General features: G+C 39.6%; 1 protein-coding gene across 1 annotated transcript; it reads right to left on the bottom strand.

Annotated features, from left to right (window-relative positions):
- Nucleotides 1-4,873: 4,873 nt before the first annotated feature.
- On the bottom strand, nucleotides 4,874-20,934 carry LOC119899685 (von Willebrand factor A domain-containing protein 7-like). Its single transcript, XM_038714343.1, has 18 exons — nucleotides 20,803-20,934; nucleotides 18,542-18,731; nucleotides 17,623-17,759; nucleotides 17,354-17,498; nucleotides 16,833-16,926; nucleotides 16,442-16,570; nucleotides 15,006-15,192; nucleotides 12,705-12,874; nucleotides 12,377-12,489; nucleotides 12,124-12,240; nucleotides 11,842-12,015; nucleotides 11,401-11,533; nucleotides 11,114-11,266; nucleotides 10,344-10,436; nucleotides 7,915-8,186; nucleotides 7,610-7,743; nucleotides 6,228-6,387; nucleotides 4,874-6,052 (listed from the first exon to the last, which is right to left on the bottom strand). The coding sequence occupies exons 2-18, from the start codon at nucleotides 18,722-18,724 to the stop codon at nucleotides 5,675-5,677; spliced, it is 2,772 nt and encodes a 923-aa protein (XP_038570271.1). The 5' UTR covers nucleotides 18,725-18,731; nucleotides 20,803-20,934; the 3' UTR covers nucleotides 4,874-5,674.
- Between the last annotated feature and the right edge of the window lie 1,540 nt (nucleotides 20,935-22,474).

Raw genomic sequence — 22,474 nt, 5'->3', positions numbered from 1 at the left:
AGACAGATTGGTTTATAAGTTAGAGAAGAAGGGATGGTTTACATCAGTACAAAGTGGATTCCGTAGAGGGAGAAGTACCATGGATGCCGTTACGTCCCTTGACAGTGATATAAAGAAAGCAATGGTGAATAGAGAAGTATTAATGGCGGTGTTTATTGATATTGAAAAGGCGTATGACATGCTATGGAAGGAGGGGCTTGTCATAAAACTATATGAGGCTGGAGTCAGAGGGAGGATGATTAACTGGATACAAGACTTCTTGAAGGACAGGAGAATTCAAGTTAGGGTTGCAAATGCTTTATCAGCTGGTACAGGTATCGATAACGGAACTCCTCAGGGTAGCGTGATAAGCCCAGTCCTTTTCAATATTATGATAAATGATATATTTGAAGAAATTGGGAATAGTTTTGGAAAATCTCTTTTTGCAGATGATGGGGCCATCTGGAAAAGGGGCAGGAATGTCAAACAAATAACTGAGCAAATGCAAGTAGCTCTGAACAAAGTAACTAGTTGGGGTGAAAAGTGGGGGTTGAGGATATCAGTGGAGAAATCAAAGTATATAATATTTGGTAATAAGAAAACTGAATGTGGTGGTTTATTTTTGTATGAACAAGCAATTGAGAGGGTTAAAGAGTTCAAATTTTTGGGGTGCATTTGGATGAGAAGCTAACATGGAAAAAGCAGATAGATAATGTTGTAAATAAGTGTGAAAAGGTATAAATGTAATGCGTTCCCTCTCAGGTAGCACATGGGGTGCAGGCAGAGATACTCAACTAATGATCTACAGGGCAATGATAAGATCTAGACTGGATTATGGATGTGTGTGTTATGGGACAGCCGCTGATACACATTTAAAGAGGCTGGAAGTAATACAAGCTAAGGCACTGAGACTATGTTGCGGGGCCCTCCGTACAACTCCAGTCCCAGTTTGTTGGTAGAGATGGGGGAAATGCCATTGTCAATTAGACGGGAGAAATTGGCAATGCAGTATATTGTTAAATTATGGGCACATAAAGGAGAACACCCTACAAAAATAGTTCTAATTAATGCGTGGGAGTGGGGATCAGGGAAAAGGAGGAAGGAATGTTTTATGTTTAACATCAGAAAAAAAATTGAGGAACTGGGACTGAAGGAGGAAGGGGTGGCCCCGCAAGTGTACTGGTCAGTTGTACCACCGTGGTTGATGTCCATACCAGAAATAGATCTTAGTATAATGGATAACATCAAACATCATGAAGGCACAGAGTATCCCAATATGGTAAAGCGAAGACTGGAAAATCAGTGGGGAACTTATCTTCAGATATATACAGATGGATCCCAAGATCCACAAACTGGGAAGTCAGGCTTTGCTTTTTATATCCCACAATATGAATATGTAAAGCTTAAACGACTGTCTGAGGGGGTATCGGTGTATACAACAGAACTTCTATTATATGGGCACTAAAGTGGATAGAGGAAGTGCAACCAAGGAGAGCAGTAATATGCTCAGATTCGGCTTCAGTGTTAAAAACTCTGGGAGGAAGTAATATGGGAGCTCGGCCAGATCTGTTTATGGAGCTGATGGTTCTGTTGTATAAAATCGAAAAGGCTGGAGGGTCAGTGGGATTTCTCTGGGTCCCTGCACATGTTGGGGTAGAAGGGAATGAGGTGGCAGACAAGGTAGCAAAAATGACTCTGAAAAGAGATATTGATTTAGCAGTTTGTATTGGGGTCACTGAATGTAGATCTGTCATTAAGGAAAACACTATAGTAGTATGGCAGAGGCAGTGGGAAAAGGAAACAAAGGGCCGGCATTATTATGCAATACAAAACAAAGTAAAGACAGAGCAGAGTTGCTTGGGTAAATCCAGAAGACAAGCTGTAATTATGACAAGACTAAGGCTGGGACACTGTGGATTTGCATGGGATCTAGCGAAGATAGGCAAACATGAGGATGGGCTCTGTAGAACCTGCAATCAACAACAGACTGTTAATCATGTGTTTATGGAATGTCAACAGTATAAAAGGCAAAGAGAACAACTGTATTCTGAGGTATCAGGAGATGGATTACAAGCAGTGACATTGAGAGATATTTTGAATCCTCATGAGAACCAATCAAGGATAGTGGAAGCAGTCATGGATTTTATATCTGCAACAGGATTAGCCCTCTGAGAATGAAGGTGCTATAAAGCGATACCGAGACTGAACTGTGGGTGGCAGCAATATGCCGTAAGGCATCTAGTCTGCCGGAAAGCCAGTAGAAGAAGAAGAAGAAGAAGAAGGGATGTTGTTGTTGTCGACCTTACCCCGCACCCAAATCTGCAGCCAGCAACCTGCGGAGTGCGGCTGATTCCAATCTCTGAATCAGTGGAGAGTGTAAGGGCTGGTAAGGTGCGGCTGGATGATGGTCGCCCCTCTCCTATCTCGCACCGCATGTTTGTGGAGAACCTGGTGCTAAATCACTTGCAGACGACCTGACTCTGGAGCAGAGCAGCTCCCTCGCTGTGATCTATTGAAAGTCATCCCTTGATCCAAGCTTTTGTCAAGAAATTTTTTTTAAAAAAGTAAAGGGAGCTGCTGTGTGTGAGAGTACGGTGGTCTATAACGAAAGAGACCATGTTTCCGGGTGTTTGGAGTCTGCGGCGAGCGTGTGACAGTTGGGAGAGACAGTAACCGGCAGTGGAAACAGTGGGATTCCCTCGTTTAAGTGCAGTGATTGACTGTGTTTTTGTTTGCACTGTGTGCTTCTCATACACTGGATATGAAAGATGCTTGTGTGCCAGTTAGCTATCACTACTTTTGCGTTTGTGTTTTGTCCGATACCTTAGTTCCCTTTAAAAAGGACCCATGTTGCTCGCTTCCCTTTTTGGGAGTTGTTTTCTATTGATTGTGCATTTAAACACTTTTTGTTAAATATTGTAAATAAATCCCCCTTTTTTTTGTTAACTTACTCCTGTTTCCTGGTTTTCTTCTGCCCTGGAACAAATTATTAATTGTACTTACCTCCTTCCCCTGGGCTTAAATCTGAGCCAGCCTGCTTTATTGCGAACTTGTGAAACAGTCTCTTCATAGTTAATTTTTTCAAGAGAGAGAAAAAAACTTTAAGCTCTACCAACTGCACTGATCAAACACACTAATAACCTGCATTAATTTATAACTTATTATGTTCTGGTAACTTAAAAAGTTTAACTTAAAAAAGACAAAAGCTGTGTGGGTCGCTGGTGTGTGTGTGTCACATTGATCATTACGTCGCGGCAGTTGTGTGTGCCCTTGCTATGACGACAAGCTACGTACTATCTGCAATGGAAAACGCAGCAGGGCCCAGTAGAGTTATGGCGCTATGGCAGCATTGTTTGGCAAGGCAGCATAGATCGTCAGAACACCCGCAAAAGTTCAACGTTTAGTCCTAAAAGACGATGCAACTCCGACTCTGTTTGGGCCTGGAAATTCGCAATCACAACCTGTAAGTACGCGTTATTGGTTGTGAATTATATTTTACATAAATACGGCAATGTATGTATATGTATGTAAATGTAACTTCACAGACTGTTCAAGTGCGGAGTTGTAAACGTTGGCTAACACAGCTAAAGTTATATAAGCTATATATAAAGCTATAATGCTAATGTTACACCTGATGTGAAAGCTACTGAGCAAAAGTTCAAATTATTTAGCCAATTTTTATGTAAAATTGAGTTAAAATATGGTGACTTTTGTAGTTGTATATGGTAAGATGTGGAACATTGATGTTGTGGACTTAAACAGCTTTGATTTGGATCACACTACCTTTTTTCTTACGACCCGCCCTTCTCTGCTTCTGATTGGCTAGTAGTCCTTACCTGGGAACTGCGCATGTGCAACTCCCAACAAAGATTTTGTACAAGGCCCATTTATACTCCTGCCTAGGGTCTATGTGCGTACCTACGCCGTAGGCTACACACGTAGCCATGCATTTATACTTGTGCTAGGTGTGTCCGTCATTCTGCAATTACACCCCCAAACACTAGTCGGCAGTAGCACTACAGTGTCCACTGTGTTGACTTTTGGCGGCTGAGCACGCAAACTTCCTGTTTAGCGCTCCGCTAACGTGAATGGGGGTAAAACTGTATACGTGCGGCTTTTATAGCCGTTTCAAATGTGATCGACCAAGTGGATCACATTCTGATAGTGAAACGAGTCATTTCGCTCAGGTTGTGACGGTCAAATATATTGATCCACTGTGTTACAGCCGCCGTTTTGGCCACTAGTAAAAGTTACTTCAAAGCGTGGGAACTTCCTGTCGGCTCGGGGGGCATTGCGAGGCTGCCCAGCCGACCAATCACAGAGCTTACGTCGACTCGACGTTCCATTTTTGAGGAGGTGCACGTCAGGCTACGCTGTAGGTGATGTTGTAGGGTAGGGGGCTATGCAGAGGCTACGCCTTCGATTTGACACAGAAGTATAAATTGCACTTAAGATGCACCACTCCGTAGCTCAAGAGCAGAGCGTACAACACATTGGGTGAAAAGAGGAGCTGCAGTAATGTGCAGTATGAGAAAAATATGGTGTTTTTTGAAAATTAAACCATGTAAACCTGTTCTGGTACAACCCCTAATTAAGATTTTGAACCTGAAAATGAGCATAATACCACCTCTTTTAGAGAAATTGTCACGATGCAAAGCTAATTTGCCTATTACTTCTTCTACTCCTTCTTTTCACGTATTCAATGTAGTGATGAGCGTCTACACTGCCAGAATTCTACAGGAAGAAGAACATATTGACGAAACGCGCTCTCAAGCACAGTTCATCAGAGAAATGTCTCATAAAAATATAAGGGTTCATTATGTAAGATCTTTATACATAATGTATATTATATTGCATTCTGTCAATAGATCCTCCTAAATATACACACTTAAAGTTTTTTTTCCCAAAATGAAATGAAACACTTTATTGAGATTTCTGTTGACACACTGGTACAATGGATGTCAATGAAATGTTGAATGAAAAATGACATTTGATAACACTCAACAGGAGTGTTTCTGTTTTGGACTTCACAACCCACTGTTTAATGTCATTTCATTTCCTTTGAATATTATTGTATTTGTCTGCCAAATGTTAACAAACACCATTAAAGTATGGCAACTGTACTATGTTCCACACTAGGACTTATTTTGCCCTGAAAAAGTAGCCTTTGGTTAAATGTTGATTCCATTAAATTGTAGAATGTGTGCAAAGCTCATTTACTGTGCATGTATATATTTCCCATGGTAAATGTGATTAAAAAGGGAAAAACTATCTTGTATATATTATGCACAGATTTTTTGAGAGCATCACATCTATTCCAGCACCTCACAAGAAAAGTTGCAGGCCTGATGTGCATTTAGGTGGTAAAAATGGTTTTCTGCTGTCATGCACCAGTTGTGCTGTCAACCAAACATTTGTCACACAAGATGTTTGTCAGCAAAACTGAAACGTGTTACAAAAAGTAGAAATGTTCAACCATGCAACACAATTGTAGTTTTTCTTAGCAGAAATATTTAATTTCTTACAACTGATCATCCATTGCCTAATCAGTGCCCACATTTTATTAAGGTAGGATATCTAGGAATAAGATGGAAGCGTTCACTCGTTTAGGCACATTATTTTAAATCATCTCGAGTCAGTATATCCAGTAACTGCAGAATACAGACAAGATACTGAGCAACCTAATACAAGCCCTTCAAAGCCAATGGCTGGCTGATACCAGTAGGAACAACCACAGTGGCAGCAACAGAGTTAAAGCAGGAGGGCCAGCAGAACGTACAATGGAATGATAGCACTTGCCAACATTGCCAACTTTATCTACAGCTAAAATCTCAACAATCTGCGAGCAGCAGGAGGCTGTGTAGTTCGCGTGAATGATAGGAGCACTCAAGGAGGTGGTTGTGAGGTTTCCATTGCCCTGACGCAGGGAAACCCTCTCTATCCCAGTGCCGTTTCCGTCACTAAGGTTGGCAAAGAGCTCCCACTGGAAAGGTTCACACTTAGACACATCTTGAGGGCAATCATCTGCCAGCACGCTAACCACGTCACACGAAGGCTGAACAAAATCTGTAATCTGGTCAGAGAACAGGGAAAGAAAGGAGGGAGATGTATGCATGAATAATGGCAAAGGGCAATTTAGATCTGTAGGATAATTGTTCATATGTAATAGTCATCTGTGGCTATGTTCGAAAGCTTTTTATTTATTTTACACTGTTTCCAACTGTGTTAAGCAGATTGTGTCTGTTTACCTTGGTAACAATAGAGAATCTCAAAACGGCGTAATTGGAGTCAACACCACTGGACGACTTGGCTTCCATAGTCAGAGTGACATCAGTGCCAGATGGTGTGCTGGCAGGTGGTGTAATGGTCAAAGTAGCATTAGCATATTGTCCAGTTGTCAAGGTGAGGCTGTAAAGGGAGGAGAGAAAAAAATCATTTTATAATTACATTAACTATTACTGGTAATATTCTACACATTTGGTTTTGATTGGAATCTTAACAAGACTGAGAGTCTACATCCATGCCAGTAGCTCTGTGGGAGGGTACGTGGGCACATGTGATGCTTTAAGCTAAATGCTAATGTCAGCGTGCTAACAGTGACAATGCTAATATGCTGATGCTTAGCAGGTGTAATGTTTTCCATGTTCACCATGTTAACATGCTGACATCTGCTATTAAGCATTAAAAACAAAGTACAGCTAATGGCAGTGTCATTAGTTTTTAGCCGGTATTTGATACATTGATACATTTTGACCAGGTGATGGGGCTAGATGGTCCCTATTGGACAACATATGTCAACCTCATAGTGACACTAGGGAATTCATCATCTGGCAACCATTCATGTCTGTACTAGTCCATCTAGTAGATGTTGAGATATTTTGCTAAATAAGTGAGAACTGTGACCCTCTGGTGGCGAAACAGGCAGAATCAGGGGATCGCTAAAGTCATAAGAATTCATCTTCTCAGCACCATGTTTATCTGTACCAAATTTCACAGTGCGTATACTGAAGTTTGGCTACTATTTTAACAACTGGGAAGGCTTTAGAGTCTGATTGGGCTACTTGTTACTTGTACTGAAATCTGCCAACACCACTGGTGGCCTGCAGGCCGCTTGAGTTGGAGCAATAACTCGTGTCACTCACACCTAGGGGCAATTTACGCTTGTACGATGTGTTGTCTGACCATGTCAGGAGACAAAAGTGTTTATACATGTTCAGAACAGCCAGGTGGGGTGGAAAGCGATAGAGACAGGGGAGACGTAATGAAATGAATGGAAAAAGAGATCTAGAGAGAGACATTCGCCAATCACAGTGTGAAGTGGGTGTGAATGTCAGATTGTCAGTTACAGAAAATTACAGAAATAGTCTGAGACAGATGATGGAAAGGTGTGGGGGGAGAGGGGTTCTGAAGCTATACGATCATCTGACAACCAGTTCTAACTGAGCATAGTACTGGCACCTTAAGCCTGACCATAACCTTTACTCCCAACTGGTGGGTGGGGTTGCACATGTGACTCCACTCAGATTTAACTTAGACTAAGATTTAGGCAGCAGGAGTAGGTACTGTACATTTAGAGACGTGTCAATATTGATAAGGATATTTAACAAAGGAATTGGTTTTAGCTGCTCACCTGCTTGGGTAGGACATGGGGAAGTCTTTGTCATTTCTGGCGTTCATTGAGAATTGACCACCGGGGCCTTGGGTCATGACACTGAAGGGAAGCTTGAAGGCTTTTCCTGGCTCCACACTGCTGTCTACCACAACCTTGAGGGAAATTGAAAAGAAGAACAAAAAGACGGGAACAAAACAATTGAAGAACAGTGACAAAGTTCAATTCTGCAAAAGTTTTTTTTTTTTTTTTTCATCTTACTTTAAATCAATCTAAATCTGCTTGAATTGGTACACAGGTCGTGAAGAAGAAGTGAAGAGACTGACCTGGATATTCACTTTAGAGACAGACATCTGGGTGGTAGACTGCCTCTGAAAGTCACTGGTGGACACTTTATCAGTTCCTTTCAGAAAGACCACAAACTCCCCCACAGGAACTGGATCAACAGTCACAAGGATGTTTCCGTTGCCCATGTCCATTGTTGTGCTATTGCTAAAAGTCTCAGGACCAGACACAGTTACCAGGCCAACATCTCCAATAGTCATCGAGGAAGGACCATTCCTACCCATTACTGAGAGCATCAGAGTGGCCGGCTGGCCTGGGTTACCAGAAGAGAGAAACGAAAAAGCAAGGTAGGGGGATAAACAAGAGGAAAATCCATTATCATGGCAAAAAACTGATTTACTGATTTAAATCTAAATACTGGATTGTGTAAGGAATGGGTACTGGAAGGATTGCCCAGCCTCATCATAAGCTGAAGTAGCTAATTGGGCCATGCCATCAGTTTTAGGAAAATAGAAGTTGGCTTTTAATCATTTAATGTCTTATATTTTATATTTTTCAAATATACATTTACAAAATGTGAAGTGTTTTTTTTTAAGGTAGAACATTTTTGTATAGTTGGCAAAACAGGGTGTGATCACAACACTGATCAATTCACGCAAACACACACATGTCAGTGTATATATCACCTAATAAACATCTCGCAGACACATAGCAACATTAGCATTTATTCTGACTCCTGTTTCTGAACACCTGGCAAGTCCAATATCCACTCTGTTTTTTAGCTCTGTTTTGGACTTCATTAGGGGAAATATGGCTTTTTAGTTGCTAAATGTTTTACTATGCTCACCAGTTAGTTTCTAACTTTCTCTGTCTACTGTTTGGTGCTGGGTATGTAATTTTAAATGGGATTATTTTAGACTTTCTCTGAAAACAACTGCCTGCTACATCTAGAAAATACGCTGATGAGAGTGAAGCAAAATAATTTTAATTTGCACACATAAAAAACAAAACAATAAGCTAGAAGATAAGATGTCCATAGAGCTGAGGGGAACTGCAGATTCAGGTGACTTATTATTCACCACTAGATGATGCTGTTGTAGTACTGAGACCCACTTTATGGCACCTGGCTAAGACACCACATGTACAGCAATTAACTGCACAGTAACTAATAACGTTTTTAATGCATAGCAGCGGTGGGCGAAGTACACAAATCCTGAATTTAAAAGTACAGATACCCTTGCTAAATATTCCTCTACTAAAAGTAGAAGTCTTAAGTCAAAGTACAAAAGTATATGCTTTTAATAATACTTAAGGAACAAAATTAAAAAATACTATTTGTATGGCCATGTTTGTCATAGGTTGCTGACTTTACAGTAGGAAAACCTTCATATTCATTAAACAATGGCATTCATTATAAACAGCTTGCCCTTTCAGTAATGTCAGTGTCAGTGGTGGGCAAAGTATTCGGGCCCTTTCAGTAAAAGTACTATTATCACACTCTGTTAAAAGTAAAAGTCCTGCATTAAAAATATTACTAAAGTAATATTATGTAAGAATAATCAGGAAAATGCACTTAAAGTGTAAAAAGTAAAAGAAATTATTGTAGAAAAAAAAATGTCCTGTGGCTGTTAAACTTTTATATATTTATTATAACTCATTTATTAATTTAAAAGCAGGATTTTAACTATTTGAGTGCAGCTAATGATTATTTTCTTCTAATTTTGAAAATAGTGAGAAAAACTTCACAATTGCCCAGAGCCCAAAGTGACAACTTTACAATGCTTACTTTGTCTAACTAACAGTTCAAACCTCAAAATTATTACAAATAAATAAATAAATAATAGGAAAAGCTGCATTTCTTCACATTTGCAAAGGTGTAACCATGAAATGTTTTTACATGGAAAAATCTTAATCTATCAAAGTTGTTGCCAGTTCATTTCAACTTCTAATAATCATGTCAGCTGTACTTGTAAATGTTGGGTATTTTAATTTATAACAAAACATATTTTATTAAGTGTTCATATGCTTTGTGTGTAAAATATTATTTTTTTAAAGTAACTAGTAACTAAAGCTGTCAGATAAATGTAGTGAAAAGTACAATATCTCCCTCTGAGTTGTAGACAGTGGCACAAAAAGAACCTCAAATTTGTACAGTACTCGAGTAAATGTACTTAATCACCAATGATGCTTAACCATCGCATGATAACTCACAGACAATAATTTGGATGCTTGGAAATGCTGTTAAAACAGTGACACATGATTAACACGAAAACATTTGATATAATTACATTAGAGAATTTAAATTCAACTAGCAAATATCCCAGAAGTCCTATAAAAAGTCATAATTACAAAGAAGTAGTAGGACTATCACATATATGATTGATGATTACACATCATCACTTTGTGTCTGTATTAATATACAGTTAGGCGGTTGTGAAACAGTGAAATTGCTTTATTGCATGTAGTGTACCTGCTTGTGGACGCCCACTGAGTACTGCATAACCTGGGTGGGGTCCCTTGAAGCTTTCCACAAAGTCATAGATAAAACCAATAGTACTTTGACCTGGAAAACAAGTACAGATTTACAGTAAATAGAGATACACCTAACTGCCTCTCGACTGTTTTAAAAACAGAATTAAGTTTGTACAACAGCTGTGTAATAATTTGTATAAATTGTTTTGACAATAGAGGCAGAAATAATTTACATGGTTTGCATTGCCCAAAAAGAAGTAGAAATAAATATTAAATGTGCTACTGATTAAAACGCAATGGGGTCAGTGCGAATATGGGTTCAGATTATCTTAGTTCAACATTTTTTGAAATACGCTTATTCACTTTCTTGCCAAAGGGTACATGAGATCAATACCACTCTCATGTGTGTCTGGTAAATATGAAGCTACCACCAGCCACTGATTAGCTTAGCTTAGCTTAGCTCAAAGACTAGAAACAGGGGGAAACAGCTAGCCTCTGCTATCTCTGTCCAAATGTAACCAACAGCTCACCAATTACCATATAATATCTTGTTAGTTTAATCTGTACAAAAAGGTATGAAGATGACAATTTGTGGTTTTACTGGGGCTTATATGCTGAGATGCTTATATGAGAGCTGTATTGATCTTTTTATATAACAAGCGAAAAAGCATGTTTCTTTAAATGTTGAACTAATCTGCAGATTAAAGTAAGATGACACAATTTCAACAGCGCGTTGGCTGTGTAATGAACAAATATACAGGTTCTGACCTGTGATTTTCAGTGTGTATGGTTGGTTGGAGTTGATGTTGATCTTCCAGGTTCCTGTCTGTTTGTCAGCACTGACACGAATTCTCCTCAGGTTGCCCACTGTCTGTATGGTCCCCAGTTTACCGCTGGCCTCATTGCTGCTCTGGCTCACGCCTGGAATTTGTTACCATGCATCATTACTCATAAATATGCATCAACCATTCGCAGCAAGAAGCAGGGAAGGGACACCCAACAAGTCTAACACATTGCCATTATCTTAAAACGGTGCATTGGAAATGGTGTATTACCCGCAGAGTTGGTCAGTGTGAAAGTAAGGGATGATCCTGTGAGGTAGATAGTGATGTTTTTCAGAGATTCATCCAACGTGAAGGGGAAGGTCTCCTGCTTTCCAGGAGTCCTTGCTCGCTGAAGAACTGTCACCTGATTGATGGGGGAGAACAAGAGGAGCAAAACTGATAATTTATCTCTCTATTTTTCAAGCACTAACGGTTTAAGGTTCATGTATTTATCATTAGAGAACACAGGGTTGTACAACAAAGTGCAAGCTGTCCTTTCATGCTACACACATAAAAACAAAACAGAAAAATGTGTTAATGGTGGAGCACAGAGGATGGGGAGTCTCAGTGCCCGAGGAAAGCTGCTCTGCAGTCTGATGGTACGGCAGCGGATACTTCCTGGTACACGCTTCAGTTGGTACAGAACACACTGTTAGAAGTGCACAGTCTTACCAGAGCTGAAGTGGAGGTGTCGAGGATGACGTCTGTGGCCTGAGGCAACTGCTTCTTAGACACCTGGATGGCCTGGCCTCCAGAGGCCAAAGCCAGGTCCTTGTAGTCTTCAAAGGACGCAGCTCTGAGGGAACGACGACGACGGCTAAATCCCTCAGTCAAATAGAATGACACCTGTGGAGTTCATTTAATATTGAGATTATACCCCCAGCCTTTCAAGTTAAATTGACTTCAATAAACTGAGTGAACATAGGGCATCACTGGTTGTCAGTCAGTATTTACGATTGACTTGGAGCTCCTGATGAGAGCAACAATAGTGTCCTTGAGATCGATGTCTTTGGCTATAGCATCAGTGAAAACAAAGATGTGGGAGGAGGCAGGGGCTCCGGTGAGAGCCACCTGAAAAAATACAATAATGGACCTGGTCATTTTCATTCAGATTCACCACAGTCTTCACAGGGATCCATACAAATATGTGGGGAAAAAAATAAACAACCATCCTAGTTACAATATAACAACATCATAGTTTCAGTACCTGAAGTCCTGACAGGCACATCTCAGGGGTATCACCACCTCCATTCGCACTGAGTTTAGAGATTTCTCTTTTCATCTCTTCAGGGTCTGTTGTCCTGATCATAGGCCCAAAATCTACATGTAAACCACGGAAAAGGGGCTAAATGTTAAGATTAACATGTGGTTCACAGTACTGAGGACTAACTGTATCTTTTTTTTAAATCACTTCTCATCCTAATGTAACTAGTAGTAACTACACAGCCAGACAGATACAGCAATTCTGTTATCACACACCCGGGGCCTAACACCACTAATGGTTTCCTAAACATGATCAGTAGAAAAGTTCATACCGGGGTCATTGAAGGGCACCAGAATGTACTCAGATGGCTCATCCTGTGTCCATTTTTTGGTGTCAATGATTTCATAAACAACCTCCCTGGCTTCTTCGATGTCATATGACATACTGCCAGTGGTGTCAATAACAAAGCACACGACAGATGAGCGGGCAATCCCCATCATTCTGTCAGAAAGAAAGAGAATGAAGAATCCAGGGTCAGGTAAATCTAATCATCCTTCTCAGTCTGGACAGTGTAGTGAACAACAGGGTGGATTTGTGCATTTTACATGGAATAAATGTGGAGCTACCCTAAATTCCTTTCTCCTCCCCAGAGAAGATGGGGAGGGGTCAAAGTTGCTTTCTCCAAGTGCTAGCCCGACCATAAAACTGGCACCTTTTTGATTCCGAAGCTGATAACGCGGGGCCTGACTGTTAAACTGACAAAGGGACACGAGCCAGCCATTGGCATCTCCCTGAACAGCCTATCAAAACTTACCCCACCACACACGTTTCCGTGGAAACTGACCTTATTCTTTGTTTTATTACCACATCAAAAGGATACTCCTTGTCTCACCTAAGTGTGACATGTTCCAGACACTGAACTTTGGATGACAAAGGACTGCAATCTCCAAATACTCAAAGCATTTAATTAAGTTAATTAAATCTTTAGTTACCTGATTATGTTTGCCTCTATTTGAGTAGTTATGTTAACTGTTGTTGCTATCTGTTGTTGATATTAGTGCTGAAAAGAAGTTACTTGTGCAATGTTTTTATTTTCAGCAAGACACTCCTTCATCTAATGTAATCAATGCTTGTTCATAATACTTTCTTACAAAATCCCTTTAGAAATGATGACAAAGAAATGTTTTACTATACTCTTAATCGCCAGCTTGAATTTAAGGATGAATCAACAATATTCCCCGGTTCCTAAGGAGAGACGATCTTTGATTTAATCCAAGCTTTCCTCATGTAACCTGAGCTCCCCCAAGTGGACGAAATAAGTATGACATGCCCTCGTCGGAAATGCTGTTAAATGTATAAAAATACTGACCAATAATGTGACAATTGTTTCCTGTTACCAAATGCTTAGAACAGTACAACCGTTCAACCATTGAGGTTCGATTGTGGAAAATATTTGATTATAATACGTGCAAATAGATTTCTTTTCTTTAGACATTAAGTTTAGAAAGGCAGTCCCATGGGAAACCTGAGACGCCCCCTGGGGAACCACGCCCCAGGCAACAAAAGAGCGACACGCGACCTGCTCTGGCACTTTAGTCTCTTCACTCTTCTCGCTCTTCCACTCTGCCCTCTGGATGCTTCGGCACGCGCGTAGCGTGCCTCGCCAGGCAACGCGCCCAGAGTCGACCAGCGAAACAAACAGGCCTTTGTTCGCTTGAAGCTACACACCTGAAGTGCCGAGACATCGATCTGCCTTCAGTTTGTTTTATTTTCTTTATTTCTTTTGTTTGTTAAAGTTATGAGTCCGTTAAGTTACACTGGACTAATTCAGGAACGACCAAGTTCCATTTTAAGCCTTTTTCGTCGAGCCAACTTCACCGAGGTCAGACCAAGCCACGTGGTCTCGCCAGCTGCAACGAAGGAAACCTGCAAACAGCCGAATTGCCAGACGGAGGAGGCGTTTTCAATCAGACACGGAGAACCCCGGACAATCCCTAGCAGAAAGCCAGGATCGGCAGCTAGCGTGGGACCCGTGCAACAGGCCAAAAGCAGGCTGTCGACAAGCAGTAAAACTTAACACACGTCCTGTGATCAGATGTCCATGTCAACCCCTAAAATCACAGCATTAGTTTACTTTCATTAGCTCTTCTATGCCGTATTAGTCAAATGCTTCCCACAATCGAACCTCCAGGCTCATTGTTCAGCAAATGTTTATGTTCCCTGTATCCAACCATCTTTTTATCACCTTAGTTAGAGAATAAATTCACTGTAATATAATCAAGAGCTGTGTGTGTTGCCTATTTATAGTTCCTGCCAAGAGAATTGACCCTTTAGATATGAGACTGACTGACTGATTTAAGATAATTGAGCGATTATTAACTAACTGATCACTAGTAATAATTGTATAATTATTCAAAACTACCTAGAGGTCCGGAGACTCTAGGATTATAACAACTCCGGTGGTGCCCTTTACGAGGAAATTCTGATTTTATGAATAATAATTCATAATTGGGTATCAATTTTCATAAATTTATTAAAATGCATAACTAATAAATTTAGGTCCATAACAACAGTGAGGGGTTTATTTTCATCATAAAGTAAAACTTTGAGATATTTTGCCTGAACATCATACCTCAGGAAGTCTTTGTCCCCGGCAGCTGACCGGATGTCCTCCAGCAGCTGGAGGCTGGCGGCTGTGGCTGCATTCACAGCAGCATTGTGGAGGGCCACATTGTCCGGACGACTCTCGTCTTTGTTGATGCCTCCGCGAGGAGCTGCTATGCTAGTCAGGTCAGCTGCACCTCCATGGCTACATTTACCTGGCACAGGACAGCAGGGATATTTATAGAGGACCTGTCCCTGCTATGTACTCGTGTGCTTTTCTGACCTCATGGTGATGATGATGGCAACAGGACTACAGGATATAACTGCTGCATAGATAAGAGTGGTATGGATCGTCTCATCTAATCTTTTTAAGAAAGCAAATAACAGTATTTCCCAAAATGTTGAACTGTAACTTTAAGGTGTAGGACTGGGCCAATCCTTCTCCTCTTTGCCGAATTTAAATTAATTGACCCTGCCTATATTTGGGACAGGCGTCCGTATGGGACAGGCCTTTAATTCCTTTTGCACAAAACTGAAACTATTAAACATTATTTATTTCAAACAGAATAATACTTGTATAAAAACTATCAAATAATATCAAATACACATCATTCATTTGATCTTGCTCTGACAGACGGCTTACGGTGCAGGATGAGAGAAGTTAGCAGACAGAGAGCGATGGACTTCACATGACAGGATTCACAACTTGGATTCATTTTTATGAAAAGCTGTTTTGATTCTTTTGATCAGTGGACCCTTACAGACTAAAGGAATATAAATAATCAAGGAAGGACACATTCGGACATAACAAGCGGACTTAACGACCGCTTCAAAGGTAATGGCAGCCATCACTATTTTTCCTTTTCATTTCTTGTACCAGGCAGGTTGCACCAGTAAATCTATAAGAATTAGACTTTTGGGCTCGTTGTTTCCGTTATATGATTTGAATTGTGGAGAATCTAACCGATCTAAGCAGCTAGAAGCAGCTAGAAGCAGCTAAAGCAGCGACCCCGCAGGGTTTAAGAGGTTTCATACATCCAAAGAACTTCTATAAAAACTAATTGAGGCAGGTGTTTATTTGTCAAAATGTGTTCCCACACCAGGCCAGTAAACAGGGTAGGCGGCTATTTGGGACTCGGCTATTAATTGAAATTTTACGGTATTTGCTTAACCTGTTTTATATATCTAAGTGAGTTGGTGAAATAACTCCTGGTTTCTTTCTATCATGGTGTGTTTACCAAGTCATGTATCCATGTGTATCTTTTAAATGTTACATGTTTTAACTAGATGTGGAAGAAGTGCGTTTCCACCTTGATGGCAATTAAAACTCAATGCACATGCTCTAGTGGCAACAATTTGCAGACTACTGGTCCTACTGCTCAGCCAGTCCTGCTCCTTCTGAGTGTGAATGAATATGGCCCTATGTATCTGAATATGCTTTGGAGAAGTATTTCCCACTGATACCTTTGGGCTTGGTAGCAGAGAAGATTCCCATGTAGCCAGATGTGAGTTTCTTCTCCTGAAGGATGTTAGGGAGGATGGAATTGGGGCATGTTCCACTGGCACAGTCACTGCAGGTCGCAGTGTTGAAATCTAAATAAGCAAAAGGCACATGGGATGCACAGCAAGTAAACAAATTTAACTATGAACCATGATAAATAAGCATGACTTTGTTTTATTAGTTTGACTTCTGTTAACACATCAAGATGACATCAAGATAAAACTACACACTCTGCTCTTTGGTCTAAAGATATGCTCCCAGATAGAGTTTTACCCAACCCATTTTATATGGATATTGTCTACTTTATAACATTTTGCTAAACCCACAGTATGTGTATGAAAACAACATACACACCTGCTAGATTTTCCAGAGGAAGGTCTGGTCTTATGAGGCTGATGTATGGCTCTGTGTACCCCAGCTCCACCCAGTTACTGTGGCTGTAGAAGTCCTGACAGTGCATGGAAACTCTTTTATACATACACATAGACAGAGTTGTGATTCCATATTCAGTATTTCTACACATCCTAAAGTGAACTTTAGAACATTTCCTCCATTCACTCTCATTTCTCGCTTATTTTACCTTATTTGATCGCATCATTCTTTCATGCAGTATATGCCTCCTCATATTTACATTTACTCATTTGACGCTTTTATCCAAAGCATGCAAGCATCAATACATTGAGAGATCTACAAGTGACAATAAATACTAGTAAGAGCTATTCGCACATATGGCATCAGTGGTAAGAATTAACAAAATAGTGCAATCAAATCAATCAAAAAAGAAACTTGTAAGGAGATAGAAGAAGAGCACAGGAAGTTCAGGTTAAGGGTTAGAGGTGTTCTCTATGCCTAGCTGTTCCTTTCCATGCTCACACCTGTAGTGTATGAAGGACTCTGCCCAGTGTTTCCCTGGCAGCCTGGTAGTTTTCCTTCTGAATGTTAGCCTTAATGGCCACCATACCCTCCGTGATTAGGCCACGTCCCTCCTGAAAGGCCTCTGAGTTGAAGTGATGTGGGGCACTGAAAGCAGGTTTCACATGTAATAACTTGGTGGGTGTAAGAGCAAATCATATTTAAATCTTTGCAATAAACAGTCACATTATTCTATTGCTTTTTAAATAACAGTTGTTTTCTTTCAACCTACCTGTTGACAAAGTCACGGTCTACCAGTCTATTCTGGTTGTAGATCTGTTGAAGAGCAGAGTGAAACTTGGCACCAGACACTTCTCCTATTGCTGTGGGACCTAAACAGGCCTGGACCAGCTCTTCAGGTGATGAACCCTGCAGTCAGAGGTCAGAGGCTACAGGTTACAGTTGCAGTAACAGGCAAAATGAGTGGTAAGAGAGTCCACAATTTAAACAAGAGCAGGCATGCACAAAGACAGTTTGTCTTAGTAATGGAGCTAGGTTAAAATGAGGTGCCTTATGCAGTTTTCTTTGGCACAAGTATTTTCTTACATCTACATCTACTGGTAATGTTGGATGTTTTCTGTGCAGTTGATTAAATACCTGTAGCCATCACACAGCAGCAGGAATAATACATGTGTTTCATCTACTGTCTCTGATTTGCAAGATAGGCTGTGCATTGTTTTACACACAGATGGCAAAGCAGCAGCAGCAACTACACTGATTATTTCAATCTCCCAACACATCAACAGGAGCGACGAGGATCTAACAATTGAACAAAAGAACATCAGACTGGAAGTTATAGTGTAACAGTAAAATTAAGTAACACAGCTGTCCTCAAGATGAGTCTTGAGCTCCATCAAATCTGCCAGGACATTTTGATTAAAAGCAAAAGTCCAAAATCTGTATCCTCTGGAGAGTCAAAATATCAACAGGATTATGACAGAGAGTTTTTTGTTTTGTTACGTGCAGTTGTGACTTAAATGAGGCTGTAAAATAAATAAGAAAGGGACTCATATGTTACCCGCAGAAACACCCTCCATGTTATCAGTATATTTTTGAATTAAATTTTTGGAAATGAGGGTGAACATGTGAGTGTGTTTCAGTGTGTTTGTCGGTGACTGTTTGTGCCGTCTTGCACACTTTTATCTTCCTACCGTGGGTTTGAACTCATAACCAGCTGCCTCAGCCACCGCCCGGCATGTCTCCTTCACTTTTTGCATTAGAGCCCGTCCTGTAATGCTGACATGAGTGGATGCCCCATCTCCGACGGGGACAAAGGCTACAGTGGTCCCTGTTAGGGCCAAAGCTAGCAGGACTGTGCCCAGCACTGACGTCATGATCAATCTAGAGGGAGAGAAAAATAATGACTGTTTATTCAACTGATTTGTGTCTGAATTTTGATGCACATATTGCCAAGTGCTCCTGAAAGACATACTAAAATACACATTACAATTATAGAATTTAAATCCTACACAAGACATAAGACATTTCTATTCTAAGCCCAGTAAAGGTATTTAATGTACTGAACTGAACTTGACACGAGGAGTTCATAGATAAAGACACACATTTAGTACACCTTTGAAGAATGTGCTGATGGGCCACTCCCTCTTATTACACTTTCTGCTTTGTCCTTTATTTGGTATTCCCACAAATTTCTCAGTGATTATGTCAATAGTCAACTAAAGACCATCAGGACAGTATGTTCCAACTCAACAATGCTATATTGCTGTACTTTGTTATATAAAACATTAAAATAAGGTGTGAAAAGAAAATACATTAGCAAAAAAATCCTTTCAAATAATACATAATATATAACATATATACAATAGTAATTTACAACCATGTAAATTACTCACAGGTTAATTAAAACATTTTTTTAAACTTCAGCTGAAAAAGGACAAAGAGATGATAGTGCTCAGTTTTTTCTAAGTTTTTTTAAATGTTTTATAAAAACTTCAAAATGTCTTTAGCAATGTCAGAATCCCAATCAGAAAGAGCTTGCCAAGCAGTATTTTACATGTACAAGTAAATTGCTATGGTTATTAGGTGCTAGACATAAACATATAGTTGACATAAATAAATGTAAAATATATAAAATATAAAAAATATGGAATAAACAGATGTGCAAGTTATAGAACTGTGTGAAACAACAATGTGGCAGTTATTTGCATGTGCATTACATTATGTGCATTATGTGGGGAAATCGTCGCCACAGAACCTTGTCAATTAAATTAACAAAATCAAACTTTGAAATACAATCATACCTTGATGTTTCTCAGCTGTGACGACACTCCAGTGATTCTTAAAGAAGTGTAACATCCAACTACACCACTCTTCTATATATAGTAGATTGTGTATGATGGAGGGTGGAGACTTGAGCATTTGGTGTAAATACTGTCATAATTGAATACACACCTTGAAGGACAAATCCACTACCTGACGTACATGAAGTACAATAAAATGAATTAGTCTTCTCTCCAAAATGACCACACTGTGAGTAACTGATTGCAAAGGTTCAAAAAAGGTGTAGCAAGTTAAGATATATCTTGATTCATCCCCCTACCTCTCAAGTCAGATGAGGAGGGCAATGATGAAACTCTAAATACAGTAATGCAAACGAGTCACTTGACAAGGCAATTATTTTCTGGTTTATATTTGGTTTACTTATCTACACAACCACGTAGACTGGATATAAATACAATTTTTCATGTGAAATATTTCCCTCTTAGATGTATTTTTCAGTTAATTCTTGTCACCCTCGCCTGTATCCAAGATATGCATGACTTAGCCAAAGCTTGCCCGAGAGCTGGGATGGATTATTGCTATTTTGTCCTTATCTTTTCTGGCAGACTTTTAATTTTATGTATTGGCATTTAGTTTTTTTAAAAACTCATTACTTATTTTTCTGTTATAAATACCCATTATAATAATTAACAAAAATGCTTGGAAGCATGGGTTACTGAACTTTATGGCTCCCAAAATTATAATGAAGTTTACAAAATGCAATACTAAATTAATTTACTCTTTCTTTGATTTATTATTGTACTAATTTATCACTTTCTAAAACATACTCCAGCTAGCTCAATAACTAAGTGGGATCTTTTCATATTTCACTAATTTATGACATAGATTTTATGCTTTTATTGCGAGGGTATAGTCATCTGTGGTTATTAGTGTAGGTGTAATATGAGGTTACAGATTAATATTTAACTTAATCTGTAGGGTTTGGTGTTTAATATGGTGAAACAATCATCTTGCTGAGCTCAACAGTTTCAGTAATTTACCAGCAAGTACTAAGCAATGTTCAGTGAAGACATAAACACTGTCATTCCAGAAAAAAAAAGATAACATTAAATGAGAGTATGATGCTAAATGTAGTGACTTATTACTGACTGGATCCTCTGTATCTACTCACTCTCAGTTCTCAGGTAAACACTTGTCTATCTTCTGAGAAATAGTGTATGCAGGTCCAGCCAGGTACCACACGGTGTGTCATCAGAGCGTTTTACTGAGAACAGCTGCCTGCTGCTGCTGGAAAAGAAGTCGATGAGACATCTGAGAATAAATCCAAACAGTTAAGTTGTGTGCCCTAAAACCTAAAATCAAAACAGAGGGTTTGTCAGTAAACCCTGTGAAACAGAGTGCAAAAAGCTTTGAGGTCCATTCTTTCTCATTTGGTGGGTATGTCAGAGGTGTTCAGCAGCAACGTATACTGTTGCGAACACAAAAGTGTTTTCAAGGAACCACCGTTTTCGTTTATATTAATGTTTTGCTATCTTTTGTCAGGGCTGAACGCGGCTGTTCTCACATCTCGCTCTGCAGTTACCTGGACTTCCACCGCCCACTTCCTCACTTGCGTCTCATTCCCTCATCAGCCACACACAATTAATAGGCTACCAGTTTACTTCCATTAATCCCAGCCAGATGTTACATCTAGCGCTACAAGTCTTTCTCTCTATCTTCTCTTTCTTGTTCATCCATTGTTTCTGAAACCAGTTACCAACCCGTTATGGACTTTGCCATGTTGTTATCCTTATCGGATCTGTTTGCCTTTACCTGTTTGGACTGCCTTCTCTGTTTTTCACCCTTGCCTGCCTCACCATCTTGTAAGCCTGAGTTCCTCTTTGTATGTTAATAAGTTACTGAACTGCATCAGCTCTGTCTCAGGCATCTGCATTTGGGTCCTACCCCTCTGTGTTCCTGTTTCCCTGCTAGCAGCAGCCATGAAATGAATGAATGATTAGTTGCTTCTTTTTACCTTTCAGAGGAGAATATTGTATCTTTTACTCTACTGCATTTATCTGATAGCTATGAAAATTAAGATTTCAAATACAAAACATAATACATTTGGTAATATGATGCACTGTTATTGATTAAACTACCCAACAAGTATATACATTAGTTCAAATTAGCTCCACCTTGATCAACAGTAAAATGCTATTAACACATGAATGCATCAGGGGCAATTTATTTCCCTGTATAATGAGTGTTTTTCCTTTGGGACTTAAGGGACATTTTCTATACAGGACTTTTACTTGAAATGGAGAGTGTTTATATTGCAGTATTGGTACTTTTACTTCCCTAAAGAATCTGAAAACTTTCTCTCCCACAATATTAAGGGTCTTCTGTCAATAATGTGTGTAACACAATATATCTGGGTATGTGCATGCTTTTTATATGTATCAATTTTCCATGTAATTAAATTACTTATGGCTCTGTCAGGTTATGTTATGACTGATGTATAATCTGATCTGACCATGGAATAACCTTACCTTTAAACTTTACTTTTACCTTTAAACTTTAGTTAGGGTAAGGGATAGTAAGGGTTTTTGTTTCTTTGTCGGCTAGGCTTTTTAACCCCCTGTGCTTTTTAACAATGCAAATGTTTTAATTTAATATACAATAAATTCATATTGCTTTTACATACTCAAAGTAACAGTATGGTTTGTGATCTCTCAGCATCTTTCATCTCCTCTGTATAAGCGCACAAAACAGTCACATTGTTGTTTTGAGTTGTGTCGCATCACCACCAGATGGCGACAGACATTTATAACCAGTTTTCTCCTCTTTCAATGCCAAATGAGTAA

This window comes from Micropterus salmoides, unplaced genomic scaffold, assembly GCF_014851395.1.
Source record: "Micropterus salmoides isolate LMB-PRFRI ecotype aquatic unplaced genomic scaffold, ASM1485139v1 Ms_hic_scaffold_12, whole genome shotgun sequence".
In the NCBI taxonomy this organism is placed as follows: domain Eukaryota; kingdom Metazoa; phylum Chordata; class Actinopteri; order Centrarchiformes; family Centrarchidae; genus Micropterus; species Micropterus salmoides.
This window is presented reverse-complemented; position numbering and strand designations above follow the sequence as displayed.